The sequence below is a fragment of the Chelonoidis abingdonii genome, chromosome 6 (assembly GCF_003597395.2).
Source record: "Chelonoidis abingdonii isolate Lonesome George chromosome 6, CheloAbing_2.0, whole genome shotgun sequence".
NCBI classification, from domain to species: domain Eukaryota; kingdom Metazoa; phylum Chordata; order Testudines; family Testudinidae; genus Chelonoidis; species Chelonoidis abingdonii.
In genome coordinates, this window is record NC_133774.1 from 26,381,403 (window position 1) to 26,401,654 (window position 20,252).

At 41.7% G+C, this 20,252-nt stretch overlaps 2 protein-coding genes across 2 annotated transcripts in view; both read left to right on the forward strand.

The window, feature by feature from the left end:
- The window catches only part of IL7R (interleukin 7 receptor), a 216,852-nt gene that overhangs the window by 71,987 nt on the left and 124,613 nt on the right, over window positions 1-20,252 (forward strand). The window lies entirely within an intron of this gene.
- On the forward strand, window positions 4,002-16,814 carry UGT3A2 (UDP glycosyltransferase family 3 member A2). Its single transcript, XM_032779920.2, is given in 8 exon segments — window positions 4,002-4,098; window positions 7,179-7,280; window positions 8,854-8,968; window positions 11,328-11,865; window positions 12,263-12,491; window positions 14,699-14,918; window positions 16,487-16,507; window positions 16,509-16,814. Coding segments are annotated over 8 exon segments (1,575 nt in total). The 3' UTR covers window positions 16,762-16,814.

Genomic DNA, 20,252 nt, shown 5'->3' on the forward strand with positions numbered 1-20,252 from the left:
CCTCTGTATCTGACTGGCAGATAACTAATGTAAATTTTTTAGAAAGGCTCCAGAGGAGATCCTGGCAATTACCGGTTGGTAAACCTAACTTTAGTGCCAGGCACATTGATTGAAACTATAGTAAAGAACAGAATTATCAGATACAAAGATGAAGACAACATGTTGGGGGAAAGAGTCAACATGGCTTCTTTAAAGGACACGCGTGCATGACCAGTCTATTAGATTTCTTTGCGGGTGTCAACAAGCATGTGAACAAGGGTGATACAGTCAATGTGGTGTATTTTGACTTTCAGAAAGCCTTTAACAAAGTCCCACACCAAAGGCACTTAAGCAAAACAAGCAGTCATGAGATATGGGGGAAGATGGTCTCATAAATCATGAACTGATTAAAAGATAGTAAACAAAAAGCAGGAATAAGTGGTAATTTTTCACAGTGAAGAGAGGTAAACAGTGGGACCCTCCAATGATCTGTACTGGGACCTGTGTTTTTCAAAATATTCATAAATGATCTGGAAAAGAAGTTGAACAGTGAGGTGGAAAAGTTTGCAGATGATCAAAATTACTTAAGATAATTAAGTCCAAAGCTGACCGTGAAGAGTTACAAAGGGTTCTCACTAAACTGGGTGACTGGGCAACAAAATTTCAGATGAAGTTCAGTGTTGATAAGTACAAAGTAATGCACGTGGGATTATGTTTTCCAAACTATAAATACAAAAGGATGAGGTCTACATTAGTTGCTTACCACTCAAAAAAGATCTTGGAGGCATTGTGGCTAGTTCTCTGAAAAACTTCTGCTCTATGTGCAGCAGCAGTCAAAAAAAGCTAACAGAATAGTAGGAACTATTAGTGTCATAAACAGATCGCTAAGGGTTAATGTCTCTTTCACCTGGAAAGGGTTAACAAACAACACCTGACCAGAGGACCAATCAGGAAACAAGATTTTTTCAAATCTCAAGGGAGGGAAGCCTTTGTTTGTAGTTTGGGGTTTTTGCTTTGTGCTCTCTAGGGTCTGAGAGAGACCAGACATTACTACAGGTTCTCTACGTTTCTGTTCAAATAGTAAGTAAAAACAGGCGGTTTAGGGTTTTTGATTGTTTTGTTCTATTTGCAATTGTGGATCTGGCTGGTTAACCTTTATATGTGTAGTTGCTGGGAATATTTTGATTTGTATTGGTACTGGGGGAAAAGTTTCTTTCTGTGTCTATAAGATAGGACCCTGTAATATTTACATCTTGAAGTTACAGAGATAATTCTTTACTTTTTCCTTTCTTTTATTAAAAGATTTCTTTTTAGAGAACCTGATTGATTTTTTTCTTGTTTCCCTTGTTTTATCCCAGGGGATTGGGATAACTCACCAGGACTGGTGGGGGGAGACGGGAGGGGGGAGAGGTAGAATCTCTCTCTGTTTTCCTTGAATCTGTTTGCCTCTTTGTGGAAGGGAAGGGACATGCTTCTCTGTATTGTGATTTAAAGAGGTTGGATCAGTAGCTCTCAGGATAGCCCAGGGAGGGAAAGTCTGGGAGGGGGAAAGAAGGGGGAATGGTTTATTTCTCCTTGTTTTAAGAACCCAAGGGGTTTGGGTTCTTGGGGTCCCCAGGGAAGGTTGGAGAGATCAGAGTGCCCCAAAACACTATATTTTTGGGTGGTGGCAGTGCTATCAGATCTAAGCTGGTAATTAAGCTTAGAGGAATTCATGCAGGTACCCAAATTGTGGACGCTAAGGTTCAGATTTGGGAATTATACCTTATGACAATTAGGAAAGGGATAAATATCACAGAAAATATCAAAATGACACTATATAAATCCATAGTACCCACACTTTGGCTCATGGCTGCTGCTCTCCTAATAAGGCTCTCTACCTTACCTACACTAGTATGTGCAGTTCTAGTTGCCCCATCTCAAAAAAGATGTATTAGAATTGGAAAATGTAATAATAAATGCATCAAAAATGATTAGAGGTCTGGAACAGCTTCCATATGAGGAGAGATTAAAAAGACCAGGACAGTTAAGATTAAAAAAGGAATGACTAAGGGGAACTACAGAATCAGGAATGGTGTGGTGAAAGTAAGCATCATCTACCCCTTCACATAACACAAGAATTAGGGGTCATCCAATGAAATTAGTACACAGCAGGTTTAAAACTAACCTAAAGAAGTACTTTTTCACACACACTGTGTATTTAAAGTACTGCACAAGATCTTTTCAGGGGGAACAAGGCTAAGCACCACATTTATTGGTAATACATGTATTAATCAACACTGTATCATATGCATATGATACATATTACACTCATGCACTCACATATACACACACACACGCATACGGTGTCTTGTTGTTACCAAATAGTTGCTCCCCTTAACTTCACTGGCCAGGTGAGTTAGATGGGGAAGGGTTGGAGCCGGGCTTCTGCTGGTCCGGATCGATGCTCCTATGTTGACAAGATGAGACCCAGGGTCCTCTGCAAGACACCTCACATTTATAGCAGCTTCCCTCTCATGAAAATCCATACCAGATTCAAAATCTGTATCTATCCATTGGTCCTTTGTGCTTCTTCTTTCTGGGTGTTGACCCAATGCTGTTCAAAGAGGGTGTTTTCAAAAGAAGGTGCTTGCTTCTAACCTCCAAGGCCGTCAATATGTCTGCTCTTCTTTAGTGAGCCCACTTGACAAGTTTTATTGTTCTTGGGTCTGGCTTCCATGCCCTCTTTAACTGTTGCAGCTGGCTGGAGGTGCTTGCCTTCCACACCTTACTCATTCACACCTCGTTCATTCAACAGTGCAACTGATTAAAAGTGGGAGGGGGAGATCTTATTCTATTCCTAGCAAAAAGACTTTTTTTAACATTATACCAAAGGTCAATACAAAGTTTTCTATATAAGGATCTGATACAAAGTTGTATGAAAATAGAGGCATAATACAAAGTCATATGAAAGTTATGTGAAGATGCTTAATGCCGTGATTTATCTGCAACATGCTGTTAACCTGTGGAACTCATTGCCAGGGGATGTTCTGTATAACTGGGTTCAAAAAAGAAGAATTAGGATATGTTCATGGAGGATTAGTCCATCAATGGCTCTTAGCCAAGATGGTCAGGGATGCAACCCCATGCTTTGGTTGCCCCTAAACATGACTGCCAGAAGTTCGGAGTGGATGACAGGGAATGGATCACTTGATAAAGGAATTTATACATCCATTCTAAAACAAACTGTGACATGTGCCTTCTGTTCTACTTCGTATCACACACTCTATTGCTGGTTCATTAGTTTCTAGGAATCAATCTCTATACAGGTATCAGACGGGTAGCCGTGTTAGTCCGGATCTGTAAAAAGCGACAAAGAGTCCTGTGGCACCTTATAGGCTAACAGACTTATTGGAGCATGAGCTTTCGTGGGTGAACACCCACTTTGTCAGATGCATGTGACATGCATCTGACGAAGTGAGTATTCACCCACGAAAGCTCATGCTCCAAAACGTCTGTTAGTCTATAAGGTACCACAGGTCTCTGTCAATCTCTATACAGATCACAAGCTGTTCATGCATTGCACATATACTGTCTATTCCCTACCATCTTTTTTCTAGTCACTACATATTTTACACATTTACAAGGCTACTCTGAATTCGTGTTTGGTCATTGTTTCATGTCCTTGTTCAGAATGAACCTACACAAAATTGCTCTCTATTTGTTATGTTAGTTCTAAGCTTGACTTAAACTGATCTTATTTATAAAGCATAATGCATTGGAACTTTTCTTAGATGTCAGAGCAGGAGCAATTGCTGGGATTTATGCAGACTCCATGTAAAACTAACTCCATGCTGCTTACTGCCCTCCATGTTTTGCAAACCACAACTGAGATATTGAATGGGTTATGGGCAAGGTTTCCTTCTGCGTGTCACACACACACGGCATAATCTACTTCCCTGACTTGAGTTTGGCAGTGCAGCATTATGAGTGGTCCAGGGAAGTCTGCCTGTTTGTGTTCTGGAGGTGTGGCTTGCTGCAGGATGATGACTGGAGGGAGAGGGTCGCTTCTCGCTTTGCTTTTCCTGCTGCATTTCCTACTCCCTGAAGCCTTCAAGATCTTGATTCTCTCCTTCATCAGTGAGTGCTCAGGTAGCCAAGGGATAGCACAGCACAAGAGTCTTGCATAATCTTCCAAGCTTTTTAAAGCACATTCATGGGGACTTTTTTTCTCTTGAATGGGACAGTTTGCACTGCATGTATTTAAAGGAGTGGTCAAGCTGGGAGACTGTTTTGCTCTGAGACAGAAAAAAGGAAGGCTGAGTAGATAGGAAAGGGCAAGAGCAGAAGTGATACTTCAAATGAGCCTCACACTAGCTGGCCAAAAGACACTTATCCAAAGAGATCCTTATGCCTGGTATGTGCGTGAGCTCTGTTTACAGGACATGTATTGCAATGTTCAATGTGCTTTTTTAAATCCATATGACTGCACAGCATTCAGATCTACTCTTGCTCTGGAATGTAAGTGAATGTGTATTTCTTTGTTAACGTTGCCTTTTTTCATTATTTCCTTTGGAATGTCATAGTTTTGTTAGCTGGGAATTTAGCCAAGTGAACTCTCTCTGGATTACTTTCCTTGTCATTAGACTTGTTGCTGGGATAGGAGTGTTATTTCTGTCATACTGTAAGGAGTACTGTTAAACTGAGGTTACAGCAAATATTTGTTATGCACAGCAAGTTTGGCACCAGTAACTCAGATCCCATGGACCTTCAGCGAATGTCCCTATAACTAGCTGGTTAGACTTGTGAGGAAATATCCCCTGGCTATGCCTCACTTCAGCCTCAGGAACAGCAAGCACTCTCTGTTACTTCATGTACTAACTAGTGAAAAATAATGGAGATAATAAAACCAAATTAATCCCTTCACAATCTTTGTTTCCCCCACCCAGACCAACTACAACCAGATCCAGTTGTGAAGTTCTTCGGTGAGAGTTTCGCTTGAGTAAAGACTCAGGGCCTTCTATTCTGCAACTTGTAGGGGAGTAAAGGAATGGGAATCAGAGGTCTGTCAATGCAGCATGCGCCCCCTTCTCTAAACCTGTGTCAAAGCTCAGTAGGTTTTTCAGAGGCCCTGCGAGGGATAGAGCTGAGATGAATCCACATTACAAAACATGAGCCCCTCAGAAACCTATGTTTCTAGAGTGAAGGATGCTGCTAGGAGTCTCTTCTGCAAATCTGCTGAGTTGGAGGAGGAAGGCGTGGGTCAGTGTTATCTTCACAGCATATAGGGTGAGCATATAGCAAGGGTGAAAAATTGGAATGGGGGTGGGAGGCAATAGGCACCTATATAAGAAAGTCCCAAATATCATGACTGTCCCTATAAAACTGGGACATCTGGTCACCCTAACAGTATACAAACAGAGAAATTAGATTTTAAAAAAACAAAACAGAAATACTCTGTCTGAAAGGCTGCACTACTTTTATTCTTAGAACACAGAACAAGAACACACAGTGACCAAAAACAGACACACACAAAGCAGGCTGCTTTGTACAGCAGAGAGGCACAACTCACCCCACCTTGTTTGAAGCTGGTTTTTTTTCCACACTGACTGCTGCTTCCATCCCAGATTGCATGTGTGACGATGCCGCCTGTGGGAGCCAGCTGAAGTCACTCAATTAGGGTGAACTGCAAACAAAATGGGGCAGACAAACCCCAGAAGCTGGTGGATATTTCAGTACTTAGATTTACCAAACCAGCACAAAACAGTTTCTGTAGTACCTCACTGGTTACTCAGAAGTTTAAACAACGCAGTTCCCTTAAAGTGCCCAGCCTCAGGCCTCTGTCCAGACACATGTCAGATATGATGATGATTACTGAAAATCTTATCTCATCATATAAAAGAAAGGTTCTTCCAACCCCAAAAGATCAGCCACATACCCAGGTCCAAATATAACTTAGATTTTACCCCAAAATACATGCTTATAGCCAAACCTTATTAACTGAACTAAAATTTATTAAAAAAGAAAAAGATAGAGTGTTGTTTAAAAGATCAATATATATATATAGACTTGAATTCAATTCTTGAGGTTCAGATACATAGCAGAGATGAGCTTGTAGTTGCCAAAATCCTTTTAGAAATAGTCCATAGGTTATAGTCCAATGTCCATATTCAGGGTGACTCCAGTCAGTGACCGGGGATCTCAATCCTTGTGGCTTAAGGTTTCCCCCTCTTGAAACCCAAAGCAGATCTGAGATGAAGAAGGATCATGTCCCAAGATTCTTATACATTTCCAGCAGCCTTTTGGCCTGAGAAAACAATAGACTTAACTCTCCTTCTCCCAAACATCCTGGCAATTAGCACAGGCTAATTTATCCATTAAACAGTTGAGATACAGGTTACCACAACCTTCAAAGAGACATATAGACAATAATACTATTTCACTCAAGTATCATCATAAATGTTAATATTCCTTTTTTGATCTTTGAATTAAAGCTATAGTAATAGACAAAACTTGTTTGCTGACATCACAAGACCTGAACAAACATCTACCCTTCTACCTGTAACAATGCAGACTTACATTTTGAAGCTCTATTCATTTACATATTTTCCTAACAAGTCTCTAAAGTTCGGCCATGGGCCAGGTCAGTCTGAGTTCAGTAGTACAGGATCAAGCCCCAAGAGCTTAGGGCCTGATGCTGTGAAGTGCTACAGAGAGCACTCTTAGCTCCCACTTACATTAAGCAGCACTTGGACATAGCTCCAGGGACACCAGCTAAGGCTTTGGCTTCATATCTTGTCATGTGCCTGTACTGCTCAAGCACAATGGGACCCTGATGCTGATTGGGGTCTTTTGGGCACTACTGCAATACAAATAACTCAATGGGCTCTATAGAAAATGGTCAGCTAGATGTTAACGGTATGAGGTCTATAAAATTAGCATTTTACAATTTGTAAAAGTAAAATTTAAAAAAAGGGTAGGGACACATTTGTCTTAAAAACACTGGACACTATTGGGCCAATTGTCTTAAATGGAGTTACCACAGGAAAAAAATTTAGCCCAACTTAGCTTGTTTGCATAGTTAAACTATAAATAAATATCACTGCAAATGTCGCCATTTACTGCTGCTGCTTTTGAAGCCAAACTTATCAGCATTTGTCAGCATTATCTACATATTAAAATGGAAATTGCATAATCTGTCATCTTTTTTTAATCCATAGGAGGAAGCCATTATCTTATGATGGATGAAATCTCACAAGTCCTTCATAATAGAGGTCATGAAGTCAGGATGTTACTACAGACAGGCATCCTGATGATCCCAGGTAAAGGCACCTTTCCCAGAAGAGCTTATTACCAAAGTAATATAAATATTATATATAACTAGTAAAAGCATATGCATAGCAGGTACAAGCTAGGCACTTTGACCATTCTTACAGTTAGTTCTTGTCATATTTAAGGTCCTTAAGATTTTCCATTATAAATCCATTTTCAATTTCTCATAACTTTTCAAAACATTCAGTTCCTGGGATGAGTTTTCTGCCTTTTCAGGTGACTATTTTTGGCAAATGTGAGCAAAAAATGCCTCAGCCATTTAAAAACATTTTTTTTTAAAATCCTGCAAGAACATTTTTTTAAATGACAGCTCTAGCTGTGAAAGTGCTGACTGTAGGGAACAGAATTAGGCAGGACAATAGCTGTCAGTGAAGAGAAACATCTAGGAGTGTTCTGGACTACTTGGGGTTTATTCGGGTTTTTAAATCATAGCACACACAAAGTACTATGGGGACAAGAGTTAGTTGCTTACAGCAATGTTCTAATGAAGAGAGACTGGACATGCATGTCAGTAACTCACTCACACTCATGGTGAATGTTCATGTCTCCTGTGGAACCATGGTGCCAGGTAGCCAGAAGGAGGTGAGTCCTCCTGTAGCCTGAGGAAAAGCACAGGGTCTTTGCATACATGTCTCTGGACCCTGGCATTGCATTTCTTGCCCAGGTTGCCCCCTAAGGCCCAAGGTGGGCTTCTGCATTCACCTGGCCTCTAGTGTGCAATGTCCGGGCATTCCACCATGCCAGTCCAGTCATAAGATGCTCAGTCCCAGACAGTCTGCCCTTTTCAGGGTTGGCAATGAATTCAAAAAGAAATGAACATAACTGTTCCACTGATATGGTAAAGCTCTCTAGCATCAGAGGGCTTCTGGTAAGCTGTGGCCCCAGCTGGACTCACAGGCTAATATACAAGGATTGCCCGACCAACTCTTTCCTTTCCCTTAGGGAGGGTGCAGAGCATCAGGCAACAGTTGCTCAAGGAGCTTTTGCCTTCAGCCAGCCCTTCTCCAGGAGCTGAGGCCTGGAAGTCTGCTCTCCACTTTAGTCTGTCACCTGTTCTGCTGTGCTCTCCCTTTTTAAGCTCCTGCCTCCACTTCTGACATCTCTCACAGGTGTGGCAGGAAAAGGCTGACTGAGCCCACAATCCCTCATTACTCTCAGGTTGCCAAGTGTGGAGCTTGTATAACCCATCATGTCTCTTAGCTAATCCTGAGATTCAGATGAATCTTGGGGGATTGGTGGGTTATGTGGGCCAAATCTGTGCCTGTTCCACTGTGGAGGGAACAACTATCAGATGGAACAATTTGGGTAAATTTGGATAAAAAGGGTGAGTTTCCAGAGAGTTTTCTTCTCCTCCTGAGGGACTTTGAGGGACTGGATGATTCCAATCCTTATAAACCTGGATGGTTAAAAAATAAAGTACTTATTAATTTCTCAGTCAGATTCAATTTTTTAAAAAATGTTAACCTTATTTTCCAATAAGGTTGTACAAAAAATAATTAAGGTTGTATTAAATGTAGATGTGCTTAAGGAAAATGTCTAATTTTTTAATTATGCATATTTTAGGGTGAAAATATGAGCAGCCCGATACCTACCAAATTACAACTTGGTCTGCTAGCCAGGACTACCTCAAGGAATATGAGAAGTGGTTTGCTGACTACATGGAGGATTTTCTGAAGGGCAGATATTACTTTATCATCATTATTATGCACAATTTCTTAAGGAGTTTAACCTGTCTGGAAAAAGATCTGCCATTTTTGATAGTTAAAAATACCAAATTCCTGTTTATTACAGTTGGGATAGTGAAGAGGGCTTTTAAAAATAGAGTTTTTGAATGACTGGACTCCATCTCTCTCTCACAGACCCACACAGTTCAATATAATGTTTATGCCTGGATATACCTGCTGCAAGATAAAATTGCACTGAATTAGGTTATTCATTAAAACCAAGTTCTTCATTTCAAAATTAGACCTACTCTGTGCAGCTTTTTTTTTTTTTTCCTCTCCTCTTCTCTCCCCCAAAGTAAAGAACTTTTCACAGTGTGGTGCTCAGGCTGGTCATTGTAGTTCTTGATTTATGGCCAAGGTTCAAATGTGGGGCTAAGACCCAAATGAGGACCAAAACAAAGAAACAGAGGAAGCATGAAATGATACGGAATTAACTACTTCAGTCTATATGAAATTTTCTACCCTCTGCTTCAAGGTTCAGAATTTCTGCTTGTTGTCTCCCTGCTTCCCAGAATTCATCCCTGCACAGAGGGCTAGCTCAAGGCCTATGAACCACTTATGTCCCCTGAATTAATGGTCAACATAGCACTGACTAACCTGGGAGAATTCAAATCTGTCAGACAGCTCGCCTCCTTTGTGATGGCCCCAAATCAGCCAAAACACTCCCGCTCACATATGTAGGGTGGGAGCCTCCCTGAAAGGTAAAAAGTCAGCACCAGGAGCCCCAAGTCATGGACAAAGGCCCAGAGCTAATCAGATTGGCAGATTATGAATTATTTAATTAAAAAAGTCATACAATTTCTTCCATCATTCAATTAGCTCTACATTCACTGCACTTTAAATAAATTGTCAAAGTAGAAGGTTAATCCCAGTTCTCTTTTGTAGATGTGAAGTTGCTCTGCATTTTTACTAGCCTAATTTCAGAAGCGCAGTGTCGATTTCTCTGCGTGTGATTTCATTGACTGCAGTGGCATTTCATCCATAGACAATAGCAGATAATTTGATCCTTGAATGTAACTGACAAACATGGCAACGCACTGTCTAACCATTAAGAGTTTGATCCTGCACTGGGGAGGAGGAAAGGAAACAGTGGTTACTGGGACAGTTCAGCAGTGTGAAAACCTGGCTCATTTTGAATCTTGGCTCATCTGCCCTGCCCCAGTTCCAGCAGATCTGCGCTGGGTTGCACGATGGCTGAACGTGATGCAGGAATCTCTGGGCTGTGCCAGCACCCAAATGCAGATACAGTTTTTGACTCAGAGCCTGCACTGAACTCTTGAGCACGTCAACCAAGAACTGATGTCTCAGGATCAAGCCCCAAAACTGCAGAGCTTGGTGTGATAGTAATAGTAATTTGCTGCAACTTCATCCAGCTTAAGCAGTAGCATAAATCAACCAAAATGAGAAGAGACTCCAATTTTGTGTTTGCACAGTGCTGAGCACAAGGGTACCCAAACTCAGCCACCAGAATACAAATGCCATTAGAGTATAAACAACAACAGTTGTTGCATGGGACCCAGTTGAGAAAGGATGCTTGAGCTACAAGTTTATCTGGAACAATGGCTGTAGGTTACTGATCTATTAAATTCCACAACTCTATTCAGAATTATCATATTAGGAGCTATCTCCACTTCTTTGTGCCTGTAACTCCCTTTAGCTGTAAGAAGAGTTCTGTGTAGGCATCAGCTGGAAGATATATGGGTGGGATATTCAAAAGAGCTAAGGTCTAGATCCAGATGTTAAGACACCTAACTCCCATTGAAATCAATGGAAGTTAGGCACCTAAATACATTGGAGGACTTGTGCCTAAGTCTCATTGATTTTTTGTTGTTGTTACTCTTTACATTTCTTTCCCCTGGTGTCAGAGTTTAAGGTCAGAAGGCCCCAACAGATCATCTAGTTTGACCTCCTGTATATCACAGGCCACCAAATACCGCCCAGCGCCTGCACACTGAACCCAATAATGGTGCATTGTGTTCTGTGGATAGAACACCAGACAGGAGATCTAAGTTCTATTATTGGCTCTACCATTGGCCTGCTGGCTGATCTTGGGCAAGTCACTTTCTCTCCCTGTGCCTAAGTTTCATCATTTGTAACATGGGGCTAGTGATATTGATTTCCTTTGTAAAGGAGATCTACTGATAAAAAGTGATATACAAGAGTTAGATATTACCTATTTAAATTCGCATTGCAGAGATTTATCAATGACAATAACATGTGCAGGGATTTACATTCAGCCACCAGGTGAATATAGCCCTGTGTGGAAATTTAGGCTTAAACTGCAGAACTTAACTAAATGGTCTTATCTTTCCCCAGAGAGGACCTCAGCCGTTACTTGGATTTCATGAACCACTTGGCCTATCAGTGTCATGTCATACTAAACGAATCAGAGACCCTGAATTCCTTGAAGGATGAAAAGTTTGACATAACAGTGATTGATGGTTTTAATCCCTGCTCCTTCTTGGTTGCAGAGAAACTAGGCCTGCCTTTTGCTGCAGTGTTTCCTGGAACTTTTGCTAATGGACCACAAGCTGGGATTCCTAGCCCCCTGTTCTATGTCCCAGTATTTTATTCCAACCTAGCTGACCATATGGACTTCTGGGGCCGCATGAAGAACTGTCTAATGTCTCTTATTTCAGCCATAGTACAAAATCAAGTCCAAACTAAATTTGAAAATGTCATCAAGGAGCATTTCTCAGCTAGGTCCAGACCTGTTTTATCTGAGCTCTACTTAAAAGCAGAACTATGGATTTATAACACTGACTTCTCCTTTGAATTTGCACATCCGCTTCTTCCAAATACTGTGTATATTGGAGGTTTACTAGCCAAGCCTGCCAAACCCCTCTCTCAAGTGAGTAAACTTGTATTGGAAGATGAAGTCAATGGGTGCTGTGGATACACAGCGCCTTATTAAATCAGGTCCTAGGTTGGTCTAAGTAGGACATATAGAATTTAAGGCACGCAAATTAGAGGCCACTGCTGAAAATTTGAACATTAACCTCTTTGTTTTAGATTAGATTATTGTTATACCTGTTTTTACAGATAGTTACCCTACCTTGGTGGAGCATTTAAAGGTGTAATAAAAGTTTGACAAGTGCTTTGAGATTTTTTTGGATGGAAAATGCTATAAAATGATAAACTATAATAATATCGTGAAATTAGTGAATGCCGTTTAAAGATAGCAGCTACAGTATTTGAATGTAATTGAACTCATTTTAGGATCTGAAGGTTGTGTCTTGTTTGTGCAGGAGCTTGAAGACTTCACAGCAAACTCAGAAGATGGTTTTATCATTGTGACATTGGGCTCAATGTTATCCTCAATCCCACTCTTGGAAGTACTACAGGAGATGAATATTGCTTTTGCCCACCTGTCCCAAGGAGTGATCTGGAGGTATCAGCATTCCAAATGGCCCAAAGAGCTGAAATTGGCATCTAATGTGAAAATTGCAGATTGGATCCCTCAGAATGATCTATTAGGTAAGGAACACAGTAGCTGAAATCTAGGAAAAAAATTCTGACAATAGGTATTGAAATATGCTTGTGTATTTGGGCAAATTGGAATCCTCGTAGGTTTCCACTGGAATATCCATTGATACAAATAGCCTTCATAGAACAGGATTAGGCTAAAGGCAAAAGTCCTATTCACTTCAATGAGAGCAGGACCAGACTCATAACTTGTAAGGCTCAGAAGGGTTAAACAGGGAATGAGCAGATCTATGTGTAATGCATACACTTTGTGGGTGTGGTGTTCTGTCCCATCCAGTGGCACCGAGACCATTTAAAGAGAGAGATCAAATGAGTCTGCTCTACAGCTTTGCTAACAGCTGCTGGCTTTTCGCTCATTCACTAAGCTCCAGAGATCCCAGGTTTGATCGCGCCTGCTGACAACTGGGATCTGTCAAAGTTACATATGTATCCTGTGATAATCCACCTGAGTGCAGGTTTGGTTGTGCATGTACAATTTAAACTGTCTGTTCTCCGTTTGGAACTGTGAATAGGATCTCACCCCCCACACACATTCAGTACTCGCATTTACACTTTCTATCTGCATAGTTCTTCCCTCACAGAGGTGGTCACTCTTACAACATATCAGCTCATGTGAAAGTATCTAAGATCTATTGCAATATCTTTCCCTCCAACTTAGTGCATGTAACAGGATAAAACATCCAGTACAAGGAGCAGCTGTTCTTCTTCATTATATAAAGCAAGTCCCCGAGACCGGTGCTGAAGCGCTCAAGTCTCTCCAGTAGCTAAAACCCATCTTCCCCAGAGCTCCACCCAGAAGGACATTCCAGTTTATAATTTACCCCATTTGGGGATATGTGAGAAGTCAAGCAAGGAACTCAAGGCTTTGAAAAGTAAGCTCTTAAACATACTCTGTTTTACTCATACAAAAACAGACTTACAGATCCGTGCAGAAACACAACAAAACCTGCACACAAAAAACATGCCTTCAGTGTTCAAAACCCAAAAGGGTCTTGGACAGGTGAGATCAGTCCTTTCAGGGTCCCAAGACCCTTCTCTCCTCTTTCCTTCCTCCTGTTGAGTCTTGTTTTCTTGTTCTGGTCAGTGAGAGTGTGCACTGCTAAGGGCTTGTATACACTGGCAATTAACAGCGTTGCAACTTTCTCGCTCAGGGGTGTGAAAAAACACCTCCCTAAGCGCAGCAAGTTGCAGCACTGTAAAGTGCCAGTGTAAACAGTGCCCCAGCGCTGGTAGCTGTCCTCCCAGTGCCGGGAGCTATGCCCCTCATTGAGTACTGCAACCACACAAGGCACGTTAAAGCGCTGCCAGTGTAGACTAGGCCTAAAAGTAGACCTTGTCCTCCAATAACTTTCCTGTCCCTTCTGGCAGGTGACCTTGCTGGTCAGCCTCAAAGTTCCATCATGTTACCAAGGTGAGCCCTCAGGTGATCCATTTTTTGGTTACTTCTCAACTCAAGTCCAGAATGGAAAAAATTACTTTATTGCCTTTCAGCTACTCCTTATAGCCAACTCACTGTATGGCCAAGGTAGACCTGTTCAAATATTAATGAGCTTGGACATTCCTGTAACAGCTCTCTATCTGTGGGTGACAGTCCCTGTCGACAAAGGGCTGATTCAATAGTCACTGAGGCATAATGATACAGAGTTCATAAAGTCTAACTAGAGTTCACAAGTTTTACAGAGACAGATTTCCCTAACGGTCACAGTTATCTATTATAGTTCCTCTATCTGTCCCCTGCCACCATTTGACTGTCTTGTCTATTTAGATTATTAATTCTTCAGGGTAGGGGATTGTCTCGTACTGTGTTTTTACAGTACCCGGTGTAACCCACACACCTCCTGGGTGTGGTGCTCTGTCCCATCAAGTGGCACCAAGACTACTTACAGATTAATGAGTCTGCTCTGCAGCCTTAGCTAAGGGCCTTAAGGCTTTTAGCTCAAGCAGGAGGGGCTCATGCACTGAGCTCCAGAAGTCCCAGGTTCAATCCTGCCCACCAACAGCCAGGGTGTATCAGTGTTACACTAGCACAATAAGGCCCTGATCTTGAGTGGGGCTTCTGGCCACTATTATACTACAAGTAATAAATAGTTATAAAGCTACACATTCATGAACAGAAATCAAAATTATTATTACTTTTAAATCCTGCACAAACACTGTGAAATTTCATCCGCTGACAATGTTTTGTTGATTTGGGCCAGGACATCCTATGGCTCATCTGCTTGTTACCCACGGGGGACTGAACAGTTTGATGGAATCTGTCTATCATGGGGTCCTTGTTGTGGGAATATCCCTTTTTGGAGACCAGCATGACAACATGGTTCGAGTGGAGGCCAAAAATATGGGCATTCCTCTCCAAACAGACCAGCTTAAAGCTGACAAATTCACTCGCACAATGAAGCAAGTTATAGAAGACAAAAGGTATGTTCCTGTCAGTAGTTAAGCCTTGATCCTGTTCCCTGTGAAATCAGTGGTATGAGGCCTACATTGGCATAGTTTGGATCCACAATTCTCCACTATTGTTAACAAAAGCAGCAGTATAGTGTAGACAAGGTGCAGGCACTTTTGTCATCATATGGTCTACTCCTACAAGCAGTTGTTAAAGTAGATCTAAACAGGATGGGGGAGATCTCACCTCTCCATCCAAGGAGGGGGGAAGAGTTGTGGGGAAACACTGCTTCCTTAGATAGAGGAGAAAAGACAGGAAAACTCTGCTCTCCCAACTCCCCTGTACTTTAATCCTAACTACAGGTTCCACCCTTGCTACCACCAACGGAGTTGCAGCAAGAGAAAGTTATAGATCTGAATTTTCCTATCTTATTTAAGGCCAGAAATTTTACCATTGATTTAAATGGGAACAGGGTGAAGGCTGATTTATGGCCCATTCCCACTCCCCCTGAAGTCAGTGCCAAAAATATCAGTCAGATATATGTATGGATTTAAGTTTAAGGTTCTGAGCAGCCAAAACTACAGTTGATGTCAATGGGAAGTTGTTAGGAGTCAGTACCTCACAGGATTGGGCCCATAGTACACAGCTGTAGCCAGTGAAGTTATTACGTGTCACATATTTGTTTCTGGAACAATTTAGATATTCAAAAGCTGTGCCCCAGTTTCAGGGCTTTTAGTTTTGTTTTCATTGCACATACTGGTTATTATTTTCACTGTGCATTATTGGGTATCTATGCCCCTTCAAAACTGGATCATTCAAGCCTCAAAAATCTCACATTTTGAAAGCAAATGTTGTGGGAAATGAGGCCAGTGGGTTATTAGATGATGATCCTTTACATCAGATTTTCTATACATGTTTTTAACATTAAAGTTAAAAAGAATAAATATATATATATATTCACAGTGACTAAAGTGCCTTGTGCAGGTCTAGATTAAGGCACAGACATTACAAACCTTTGCCTGGGGCCCCACTCCTGGAGTTCCATGATGAGATCAGAATTGCAGATTTAATTTGTTCATTAAATTATGTTTCTAATGCCAAGGCTATGTCTTCACTAAAAGTGCTGCAGCTCTGCTGCTATAGCGGTTCAGTGCAGACACTACAGCGATGAGTGTGGTTCTTCCAGGAAGACAGAAAAATACTTGTGTCAACCTAGTGCTGTTTACGCCAGGAGTTAGGTTGGCTTAACTACGTCACTCAGGAGCATGAGTTTTCAGACCCCAAAGCGATGTAGCTAGATCTACCTAACTTTTTAGCACAGACCTGGCCTTATAGATGAAAAGTGAACCTACAAAACATAACTGCAAACTCAGGCAGGCATGATCCCTTGGTCCAAGGCTGTGAATTGCCCCATTCAGCTGCCACCCCAAGAAGAGCCAAAGCAAGGCCATGAAGGGCCCCATAAAGGGTGCGGCTGGGGCCCCAGGTTGCTTTAATTTAACCCTGCCCAGGAACAATAGCTTAGAACTTCATTTGGCCATGCTTTCAACTATGATCATTTAATAACCACAAGTCTCTGCATTTTAATCTCTTCACACAGGTATAAATCTGCAGTGATGTCTCAGCACAATTCATCACTCCCACCCGCTCCCGCCAGATCAACGCCTGGGACGATGGATAGAGCATGTCCTCCAGGCAAGGGGAGGAGCTTACCTCCAGCCTCACGCCTTTCAGCAATCCTGGTATCAGCAATACTTACAGGATGTTTTGTTGCTCCTCTCAGGGTCTGTCCTAGGGGTTATCTACCTTTGTGTTAGGCTCGTAAGAACTGCTGTCTTCAGGATCCGCAGTTCAGAGAAACAGAAACAAACATAATTTGAAACATTGCGTATTTGGTTAACACCATCATTTTAGAAATGAGAAGAAGCTGTTAGACATGACTTGCTTGAAGGAAACTGAGGGAAATGATACATTTTCAGGATAATCCAAGCACTCTGTATGACATAACTGTAATGGAATAATGTAATAAACATTTGATGAAAAAACAAAACTAGCTGCATGTTTGTTTGGTTTTAAATTCACTCTCTTATAATTTATGTTCCTTCTTTTAAGACATCACTTAGGGCTTGATCCTGCAAGGTGCTGAGCACTCTGGCTTTGAGGGGAGAGATAGCTCAGTGGTTTGAACACTGGCCTACTAAACTCAAAGTTGTGTGTTCAATCCTTGAGGTGGGCATTTAGGGATCTGGGGCAAAAATCTGCCTGGGGTTTGCTCCTGCTTTGAGCAGGGTAAGACTAGATGACCTCGTGAGCTCCCTTCCAACCCTGACATTCTATGATCAAAAAGAACTTAAAGACTTGCTTAACTTTAATCATGTTGGTATTCTCATTGACTTCAATGGGCCTACTCATCTGGCTTAAAGTGAAGAATGTAAGTGAGTGCTTTGCTGACTGGACCCAGAGTGGACCTTGCAGGATTGAGCCCTTAGTGAGGGATGATAGTCTCTAGGAGTGGCTATTTCTTTGCTAAATAGGATTCTGAAAGTGCATGAGCGATGCTGCATGACTGGAACTAGAATCCTTCTTATCCCAGGTGACTTCTGAGAAGTTAAAAGGGGACATATACAGTTGAATGGAGGGCAGCTTCTGAGCCTGCAACTTAAAAATGAGCCAAAATGATTTCAAAACAAATACAGAAGTCTCAGTGATTAACAGGCAGACTCAACAATGACATACAGTATGAAATAAAGTATTCACCTTGTTTTACTTGCCATGACCTGTGTTCCAATTTTGAGCTTTCCGTGCAAGAGGTGAGTATATCACAATGTTGTAGCACCCCAGTATTTGTGAACTGATCTCTGAAGTTTGATGCTGGCCATGATTACGAACCTGTCCCTTAGGGCTCAATTGTGAGCTCAGCTGTGCACTCCCCACAGCAAACACTGCACAGGAGGGAAAGCAACTGCCTATCATACTCATATGAAGAAGAGCGGCGCAGAGGAAGAAACAAGCTACACCACAAAAAAAGGCTGGCAAAACCAGAGGAGCAGATTGTAACTCTCAGAATCAGAATGGGGTCCTTGTCCTGTTCCTGAGGCAAGGCAGCCAGAAAAGTTGAGTTGCTGGCTCAGTGATTTCTCATCAGAAGATTAACTGCTGCCTGTTGAGATTTCTTTAGGACAGGGACCTTATCTTTGTGTGTTTCTATAGCACCGAGTAAAATGGGACCATGATCATTTTGGAACCTTAGGTTGTGACTACAACATAAACAGTACATAACTCCAGCAGTCTCATTCAGGCAAATCTCCCAAGCCTATGGGAGTTTTGGGTGCATAGGGAATACAGAAGCAGGTCCCAGGGTTGGTGCTGTTTACTTAGGATTATGCTCTTTTTCTAATTTGAGTCAATTATTTGACTTTCAAACTTTGATTAAGTTGAACAGTTGCAGGGATTGTATTATATTTAAGCATCTACATTTGAAAGAGGGAACAGATGGCTGTCCCATGACTTTTACTGTGATAATTTGGCAGTAGATGACCAGGAATTAAATACACAATTGCACAATCAAATGCACAACTAATACAAGGGGAATGACTAATACACTGGGATGGTAGTACTGCCAAAAAGGATCTGGGGATTATAGTGGATCACCAACTGAATAAGTCATCAATATGATACAGCTGCAAAAAAGCTAATACAGTTCTGGGGTGCATTAAGAGGAGTCTCATATGTAAGACAAGAGGTATTTGTCTGCTCTACTCACCACTGTCAAGGCCTCAGCTAGAGTACTGTGTCCACTTCTGGACACCACAATTTAGGAAAGATATGGACAAATTGGAGTCTCCAGAGCAACAGCAACAAAAATGATAAAATGTTTAGAAAATCTGATTTATGGAGAAAGGTTAAAGAACTAGACATGATTACCCTTGAGAAGAGATGACTATGGGGGAACCTGGCAACAATCTTCAAATATGTTAAGGGCTGTTAAAAAGAGGACGTGATCAATTGTTCTCCATGTTCACTAAGGCAGGAAAAGTAGTAATGGGCTTAATTTACAACAAGGGAAATTTAGGTTAGAGATTAGGAAAAGTAGGGTAGTTAAGTATTGGAATAGGCTTCCAAGGAGGTTGTGGAATTCACAACATTGGAGGTTTTTAAGAATGGGATGGACAAACCCCTGCCAGGGATGGTCTAGGTTTACTCGGTAATGCCTTAGCGCAAGAGGCTGGACTTGTTGGCTTCTCAAGGTCTCTTCCAGTCCTACATTTCTGTGATTCAATGTGCTCCACCCCACCCCCACCCCATTAGATTGACCTCTGTCAGGAATACCTGTGGGTTTGGAGGGTGCATGTTGTAGAAGACACTGCAGCTGTTGAAAAGCAGGTAGTGACCAGGAATACTCTCAGTGGCCAAGGAAGCCTCAAAATCCCTCCTATAGCTAGCCTCCATCTCCTCTGATGGGATCATCACATCCTTTACCACAAACCACAGCATTAACATTCAATATTTCTGTGTTGGCATTTTTTGGCTCTTGCATCTTATAGTATCTAAGTCTGTGACTGCTTACACTCTTTCCCTCATCAGGGTATTCCCATTCATCCCTATTACATCTATAAGGGAAGAGTACAGCAGAACTGCCATCTCAAGCTAGAATTAGCCTGCTGGGTATTTGCTCTCAGGCGTCTCATCTAATATCTCATCTGGTTAGATATATACGGTAGATACCATTTTCCTACACATAGTATAGGAGGAGGAAACCTTTGTTTTTAACTCCTTGACCTGTTCAGAGTCTGAATCAGGAAATTCTCCCTCCTCAATAGAGGAGAGTGTGTACAAATATTTCTTAGATCTTTTATATCTTCTTTCTCTTTTTGTGCTTCCAGGGTGTTTTGACTCTTTTTGCCTGTTTTACAGGGATCCCTGCAATGCTACGGGCAGGGCACAGTCTCTCATGATCCTTTTTATTGAGAGCCTTGAGCCTTCTAGACAGGTCTTCCTCTGTGTACTAACTTTCTGAGTCCCATTTCCACTGCTTGTGAGAGAGTGTCTCTTTTTAAGAATTCTGCGAAACATCTAAGGAAGAGATGTGTAGGAGTCCTGCTTCTTTCCCCAGGGAGCTGAGGACCCCCATCAGTTCTGGAAGGGACTCTGGATTGCTTAAGGGTTTTTTCCCTTACAGCCATGTCTTCTGTAGGACTTACTCTCTAAACTTAACAGCCTAATCCTAATACTTTCCTCCTGAAAGTCTGGGAAGCTCCTGATTGGGCTTTTCTGCACTGGAGTTGTGGCTCCTCAGGGCAGGTGGGGTATCCAATATGTTAGTCTGGCTTGTTGTGAACAGGGAAGGCATAATTTTACTCTTGTAG